At 37.5% G+C, this 8,436-nt stretch overlaps 1 protein-coding gene across 1 annotated transcript; it reads right to left on the bottom strand.

Moving 5' to 3' along the window:
• Positions 1–1,380: 1,380 nt before the first annotated feature.
• On the bottom strand, positions 1,381–2,437 carry LOC113739074 (uncharacterized). The gene is made up of 2 exons (XM_027266320.2): positions 1,955–2,437; positions 1,381–1,398 (listed from the first exon to the last, which is right to left on the bottom strand). The coding sequence occupies exons 1-2, from the start codon at positions 2,435–2,437 to the stop codon at positions 1,381–1,383; spliced, it is 501 nt and encodes a 166-aa protein (XP_027122121.2).
• Between the last annotated feature and the right edge of the window lie 5,999 nt (positions 2,438–8,436).

The raw sequence follows: 8,436 nt of genomic DNA, 5'->3' as shown, positions 1-8,436 counted from the left end.
AACTCTCAATTTGAAAGTGATGATGAAACTGATGATGATCTTGAATATTTCATTATAAAATTGCATGATAGTTTGAAAGAATCTTATGCTAAAAATAAGGAATTAAAACATCAAATTAGTTTTCTTCTTCAGGACAATGCACGTCTTTTTCAAGAAAATAAAAAATTGAAAACTGAAAGTGATTTTTTAAAAAAGAGTGAGACTGTTTTACACTTTGAGTTTGATAGAAAAATAAGACTTTGTGAAATGTTCAAAAAGAAACAAGGTGATTTGAAAAAAAAATGGATAATTTAAATGAGTTGCTTCAATATAAAAAACAAGACTGTTTTCAAAATAATAAATCAAAACCTCATTTGGCACTTATGAGAAGAAAATAAATTCTGCTGCAAATGAATTTGCTATTTATAGGAGAAAACAAGTAAAATTTATTAAATCTGTTCATATAAATAATTCATTGGTTATGTGTAATTTTTGTTGTCAAAAAGTCATATGAAAAGTGATTGTTATGTGAGAAATAATATGAGAAGAGGCATGAAATGCATGTGGATAGTTAGACATGATGCTAACTCTAACAAATAGGAGATATGATAAGATTGATGAGATTCTTGTTCAATGTTTTTTTATAATTTTCTTTTGATATTTCTGATATTTTGAACTGAGTTTTCCTTAATATTTTTGAATATTACTAAAGTTTTATGATGACAAAAAAGGGGGAAAAATGGATGCTATGTGAAAGGGGGAGTTGTTCTGAATTTATAAAATTTTTGATGCAATAAGTGAGGGGGAGTTTTTACTCATATGCAAAATTTTTTTCTTTCTTCCATCCATTGTTTTGTTATTATCAAAAAGAGGGAGAATGTTGACTTTGGTCCCTAACTTTTGATGTTTACAAAACAATGGATAATTCTAATATCTCTTCAAGAAATATTTTCAGTTGTGAACCAAATCAGATTCAAAGATCAAGTGCAATTGAAAGGGACAAAGGCTGCTGAAAGCTGTCGGACGCTTGGATCGAACGTCCGATAATCATTGTGTAACTTCGAATGCATGAAGAACTCCACCACCGGACGTCCGAAGGAAATAAGACATTCCCCCTGGATCACTGACCTCGATCGGACGAAAGTATCGGACGTCCGATAGAAACAAGATGATTTCTCAAATCTCTTTGTTTGCTGTCGGACGCACAAAGAGCTTGCACCGGACGTCCGATAGAATTGAAGAAAATTTCTCAAACTCACTGCCTGCTGTCGGATTCAAAAAACAAGAGTACTGGACGTCCGATACTTCAACGGCTAGTTGACTCTTCAGCTACTTTCTATCCGTTAAAACATTAATATGGCACTTTTTTGGTCCTATATAAATAGTGGTTAGTCAGATACTTCAAACAGCTTTGAGACACTGAAGATACAAAATATTTAGAATGATTTTAGTGAGAAAATACTCTTCAAGGAAGATTTATAATCTTAGTGGTGTGAGGTTCATTGTAAGCTTTTCATTTGTGAGTGAATACTTCATGAGTGTAGCTCTGTGAGGGTTGTCCTGAGAGATAGTAAAACGTCCTAACTTGACCGAGTGGAATTCGGGACAAGGAGGAGGTGAACCTTCCTTTGCACACAAAAGTGATTGTAATTCATCAACTTGAAAAAACTTGTTTTAATTTATCTACAAGCTCAAGAGGAGTTGGGTAGTTAATCGGTTTGCAATTCTTTCCTTTTTATTTACTTATTGTTACGTTTATGATCTTTACATTGTTTATCTCTTCCACTTGGTTGTCTTCGATCCTTACAAAACCTTGTCTCAAATCCAACTTGGAGAACACTACCGCCCCTTGCAATTGGTCAAATAATTCATCGATGTGGGGTAACGGGTATTTATTCTTAATAGCGACATCATTCAAGTCTCGGTAGTCTATACACAACCTTAAACTCCCATCTTGTTTTTTAACAAACAAAACCAGAGCTCCCCACGATGAGTCACTTTCTTTTATAAAACCCTGTTCCAACAAGTCCTGTAGTTGTAATTTCAATTCCTTTAATTCGGCTGGAGCCATCCGATATGGCGTTTTAGAGATAGATGCTATTCCCAGAATCACATCAATCTTAAAAACTATGTCCTTTTCTGGGGGTAAAGATTCTAACTCTTCAGGAAAGACATCTGGGAATTCTTTCACTACAGGAATATCTTCCAATCTCACCTTATCACTAGGAGTGTTGATTCTCTGAATCCCTTTACTTAATATTTTCCTATCTCGAATCCCTGACATAAATGCAGATGAGGCTAATCTACTCCTTACATCCAATTTCAAAGTTGTCTCTTCCGGAATGCACAATTCTACTATTTTCGTCTTACAGTTCAACTGGATATTATAACGGGCTAACCACTCCATTCCTAGGATCATATCATATCCCTTAATCGCTAAACCTATCAGATCGGCCATTAATTTTCATTCTCTAATCCAGATCTCACAATCCCTATATACCAAGTTAGCAATTAGACTTTGATTCCCAGTAGACGTTCTAACCTCCAAATCATAAGGTAACTTAAATGACTTCAAATATATTCCGTCCATGAAATTAGGGTTTACAAAGGAATATGTCGCACATGAATCAATTAAAACCCTAGTTAAGCGGTGAAAGATAGGAATCGTACCTTCAACCACCTCAGTTGCATCGGGTATTTACTGATGGTCCAATGCATAAACCCTAACCGGTACCTTTGGTCGACTTTCTCCAGCACTGGTCTGCTTAAAGGTTGATTTTTCTGACGTTTGAGTGCTACCTCCTATTTTCATTTTACTTGGACAGTTCACAAGTTGGTGCTCGGTACTTCTATAAACCAAACACCCCAGACTTTCTCTAACAATCATTCTCAGAATAGTTGGATTTACCACAGTACCCACAAGTAACTTGAGGTGTTACGACCAAACCACTAGAAGGCATTCCCTTAGCTTGAACTGGCCCACTACAACCTCCTCTAGATAAAGCTCCCCTTGAAATTCTAGCAGTTCTTATTCCTCCCATTACTCTTCCCATTTTGAAAGGCTGTGCACCCTTATTAGTCTGTCCAGAAGTACGACTAGAAAAGTTCCTCTTCCTATTGTGAAAGTCCCTTACTTGCATTCTTGCACTTTCAACCCTTTGTACTTTCTCTAAAGTCTCAGTAAATATAAAGATTTGGGCTGCGGTCAAACTCTCCTGGATTTTCACATTAAATCCTTATACAAACCGCCTTATCCTTTTCCGTTCATTGGTCACCAATTCAGGGGCATATTTAGAAAATTTAGTAAATTTTCCTTCATACTCTGCTACACTAAGGGTCCCTTGTTTCAACTTGATAAATTCATCCTCCATATTTTCTTGAATTAAAGGAGGAAGAAATTTTTCATTGAATTCCCTAGAAAAATTCTCCCAAGTCCAAGGGGTTTGAGTTCTCTCCCACTTTTCCTTTATAATATCCCACCAAACACGTACCACTCCCTCAAATTGAAAGGCAACAAAATTCACTCACCTATTCTCGGTATAGTCTAAGACGGCGAATATATTGGTCATTCTCTCCAACCAATTCTTCGCTACCTCAGGATCGGGTTCCCCAATAAATTTAGGTGGATTAAACTTCAAAAACCTTTCTAAGGCTCTATTCTCTCCTCTATCCTATCCCCCAGGTTGGTAAAGTGGTCAAGGACGGACCTTATCTATCAGCCAAACGCTCTAAGATATCAGTCATCCTATTAATGGCAGTAGCCATTTGATTACCCTCAATATTTTCTTGTCCCTGGGTCGGTCCAGTTGCCGATTCCTGATCATCCCCATGAGGTTGGGCCTGTCTAGTCCCTCGTCCACGGTCTCGACCACTTCTTCGTCCTTCCATTATCTTAGGCGTGCCTAGTGCAAGAGATAAATTAATTATGCGGAAAAAATGTCGAAAGCAAGAACTAATCAAGAAGACAGTGGAAATATAATAATTTACATTCATTAGCATGTTAAGATCCATACAATTAGTAAGTCATGGGGAAAATCACAAAACTATAGCACACAGGTGCCACAAGAGTGCTTTCAGTCATGTAAGACTAAAGTAAAATCAAGTGCCTCAAAAGTAGACCACACAGTCATGCAAAATACAATGGCCTTAGCACTCGCATCATCCCAACTAATCCTAACTATACCAGTCAAAAAGGTCAAAAGGGTCAAAAGGTCAATCAGTCTAAACCTAATCCACAGTAGGACTACCAGGGGGAATCTCCTCCTCAGGATCTGAACTCTGGACAATATCCACCACCCCATCTATCATCTCTGTGGCATCGTCCAGGATCTTGGTAACCCGATCACGGATCTCTTCACCTAACCTAGTGAGTCGAGCCCTAGTCCTCTGAAGCTTCTCACGAGTAACCGCAGCAGTAGCCACCTCGCCCTCCAGTACCTCCTTAAGTTCCGTAATCCTCTCTCCCTAAGCACGAATCATCTGTCTCAACTCGTCTACCTCCGCCTGTAAATCTAAGTTGGCATTCACCAACTGACGACGCTCGTCATCCAAGGCTAGCACAAGGTGGTTCGGGTAAGCAAAAGTCAATCTACACGAACAGCGAGGGTATTTATCAGAGGGCGAGTAGCACAGTCGAGTCCCTCCACCAAGAGCTCGGTAGTAAATAGGCCTAGGAAGTTCTATGTGACCATTAGCATGACCATTCCCATTAGCTGCCGGAGTCCTGTTTCCATTATCCATCCTTGCAAAACAATCACACTTTTCGAATTAGAAACTTATTCACTAGCTCGCACAAATGTCACTTAAGGCATGACAAACTTAGTCACTAATTTGCCCAAGTATTATTTAAAGTGTGATTTAGTCATCCTATCTCAAATCTTAAAGGTAAGGTTTCTGGTATAACTCCGAAATAGATCTCTAACCTAGCGCTCTGATACCAACTGTGACGCCCCCATTTCTTCTTAAGGCGAACCAAAGGGTATCCACGGAACGTTTGTCCAACTCTTGCCAGGATTCGGTACAATTTTAATTCAAGCTTAATACAATACTAGTCATCACCATGAAGTAAAATAAGAAAGTGCGGAAACGATCAAATTTAACAATATATAACAACCATCCAGTCCTTACATCGAATTATCAAAAGCTATATCAGTTCCAAAATATACACAACTAAGAGGTCTAGTCAAATACATTGAAACCCTAAAACAAAAGTACATCCCATAGGTTTCTTTGAGTCTTACGCCAAGTCTAATTCTGTTAAGGAAAACAAATCTACGGGGTGAGCAATCGCTCGTGAGGCCAAGAAACACACATACAAGCACGTTGTCCAGGTAGCAATTCCAAATCTGTGACGCCCCCACTTCTCTCAAGGGCGAATCCAAGGATATCCGCGGGACGCCTGCCCAACTCTCGCCAGCTCACTCAATTCAATTCAACTCGGAATTGAACGTGGTTGGTGGCGGTGAAATTGCTCAGAAGAAATTGTTCCTAGAATCTGTCCACAACTAGCCCAAATTTGAGCATGAAGTTGCAGCTCCTGTTCTGCCTTCCAGTGAGCCAGTGAAAAGGGACAGTCAAGTTCAAACGATTGGTATGGTTCATTCAGGTAGAATCAGAATATGAATTTTATACCGTTGGAAAGTTGGGAATGTCTAGTTTGCATTACCGCAAACGGTACTCGATTTTGACATCGGAGTAAAAAGCTATGACCGTTTGAAAAACACTGCCAAGGCAGTGACGGGAAAATTTCCAGATTTGCCGAACTTCCGAAATCACAACGTTTGCCCAACCAAATCACGCTATTTTTTTTATGAAACTTTTTACACAATCTACACAACATATATACATCATAAATAAGCCATTAGAATCACGAAAAATTACCCTAAGGTTCACGGACAACATAGGGGCAGAATTGAAAATTTTTCACTTTCACTCCCCTTTGAGTTTCTACCAACAATACAACATTATTCCACTAGTTTAAGCACTAAACCAACATTAATACCATCAAAACACAACAAATCAGTCCATCCAACCATAGTGGGAGTTCATAGAACCCACACAACACTTTCTATCATAAATAAAGTTACCCACACGAATATACAAGTTTATAAGTGCAATAGTACTTCCATAAATCAAGATTTTCAAGGTGGATCGTCACTTACTTGCTTGGATGAACCTAAGGCAAAATTTCAGTCCAAAAATGTACAAGAAAACCGTCCAAAGCAGCCCCCTTTTACAGTTTAAGATGATCACCAAGTGTTTAGTGAGGTGTGGTTAAATTTTGAGGTGAAATGGTGGAGGAATGAGCAAGAAAATGAAGAGCTTTTGGTCTCTTTTTCTTCTTCTTGGAGCAAAAAGGAGGGAATTTTTGCTGATGATAAAGCTTCTCAAGGAAGCTCAAATGTGTGGCCCAAAAGTGTCTTAAAGTCAACTCTTCAATAGTGCGCGTTCGCGCACGTTTCGCACTCAATTCCTCTCGTGTTTGTTTCACTAGTGCACTAAATCTCTAATGCATTTTCAATCATATTATTATTATTCACCCTTAATAGTCTAAAAATAATGGTTTAAAGTCTCTCAATTAATCGCGCGCGTAAAAACGCGTACTACCGATTTAAGCGCGATAAAGTGCAACTTCTAAGAAATTCTTATCACGATAGTATAACTAATTAACATTTGAATATTTAAACATAAAAATACATATTTCAGAACTAATATATAAGTCTCCAATTTTTCAAGTTTAGTGTACTGTCAAATCAGTTATTATCTCCAAACACGTATCCACTATTCACTCTAAACGAGCTTCCAAAAATAAATTTTCGAATCAAGTTATTTTTAAAATATAATTAAGCTATAGATCCATGTATTTAGGTCTAAAAAAGTTAGAAAATAATATTCGGAGTAAACGGGCATTTAAATATTTAAATAAGCTTGTAATAGGAGTTTAAAATAGGAAATTGTGAGGACTCGCAAAATCCTTACATATTTCTCAAAAATTCCCTTTTATTTGAAAATTATTTGAAAATTATTATTTCATGTTATCCATGGTTCAATCACCCTAGAAAAGTGCCAATGACCATAGGAAATTAGGGTTTTCCTATTCGTTTTCAATTCAAGGTGAAATCGGATTTTTCGTGTAACCGCAGTATAATTATCCGGTACCGAGTAAGGATCAAATTTGGTGCTTAAGAGTGACTTTTAAGTGAGAAATAATATGTGGTTAGAAGCAATGATAAAAAGTTAGTGAATTGGAAGTAAAAACCCTAGTACGTGCGATTTAAGAGAAAACGCATCACACCGACGTGTACCGTGCACTACCGTTTGAACCACCACTTGACCACCACTTTCTTGCCATACAAGTTTATCATTAATGGAGCAAAATATCTTCCCCCTCTTAGCCCTCCTATTGGCCGAAAATTAGAGGTTAGAAATGCAACAAGAGAGAGAAAAATTTGTGGTCAAAATTAGTCCAAGTGTTAGCCAAACTTGTGGCTAGAATTAATCCTTAGCTTTCCAACCTTCTTATAACACAAGCTTAGCTTAATTTCCTTCATTAATTCTGCATCTTGGCCGAAATAAGAGAGAGAGAGAGAGACAAAGAGAGTTCATCTCATTCTCCTTCATTTCTTCTCCAAATCTTGAAAAGTTTCTTCTATTCGCGCAAATCTACTCCGATTAAGTTGTTATCTAGCACAAAGGCTACCTACCGGTGTAATTTTCTTGAGGAACAAAGGCCTTGAACACTTGTTTCTAGTCTCCTTGGAAAGGTATACATGCTGGAACCTTGACTCTCCGATTAAATTCACGATTAGTTGCTAAATATGTCACATATGGTTGAATTATTGAGGTATGTGGTGAAATAGAGGCTTGGGTCATGATTTTCCATTTTATTGGAATATTTTTCAGCTTTCCTATGATTTTTCTAGTGCTTAAAATTTGGGGCTTTGATGTTTAAAGTCTAATATGGGAAGTTAAGATGGTGAAGCAAGCCAAAAATAAAGAAATTAGCATTTGATTTCAAGAATTTCCAGATTTCTGGAATTTCATGTTTCACTTCTGTCCGGTTTTGTAGCCTTATCTTAGAGGCCGAATTGGCCTTAGGTCAAAGAAGGAAAGTTGTAGAGAATGGTGTTTTATAGGTGCCTATAAAATTTCAGCTCAATCGGAGCAACGTAGGATGTGAAAAGTCCAAAATACCCTCACTGTTTTAAAAATTTCCCAGCAGTCCGTTTCATCAGTTAAGTCCAGTTTATCACGTTTTTTGACTAGTATTCATTCTGATTTAGCTTTTTGCCAAAACATGAAAGTTGTAGTATTCTGAATTATCTTTCCAATGCCTCTAAGAAAACCTGATTCGGACTTGTGTACTCTGAGATATGTCCATTACAGTGTAATGCATTTAAACAGCCGACGAATTGATTTCTGGTTTAGTAATTTGAGAATTTGACCAAGTTACATTAG

Source organism: Coffea arabica, chromosome 4c, assembly GCF_036785885.1.
Source record: "Coffea arabica cultivar ET-39 chromosome 4c, Coffea Arabica ET-39 HiFi, whole genome shotgun sequence".
In the NCBI taxonomy this organism is placed as follows: Eukaryota; Viridiplantae; Streptophyta; class Magnoliopsida; order Gentianales; family Rubiaceae; genus Coffea; species Coffea arabica.
The sequence above is the reverse complement of the archived record's forward strand: the minus strand, read 5'-3'. Positions and strand labels throughout refer to the sequence as shown.

Coding starts and splice junctions, on each gene's coding strand:
- LOC113739074 (XM_027266320.2), bottom strand. CDS start 2,437: ATGGCCGATCTGATAGGTTTAGCGATTAAGGGATATGATATGATCCTA.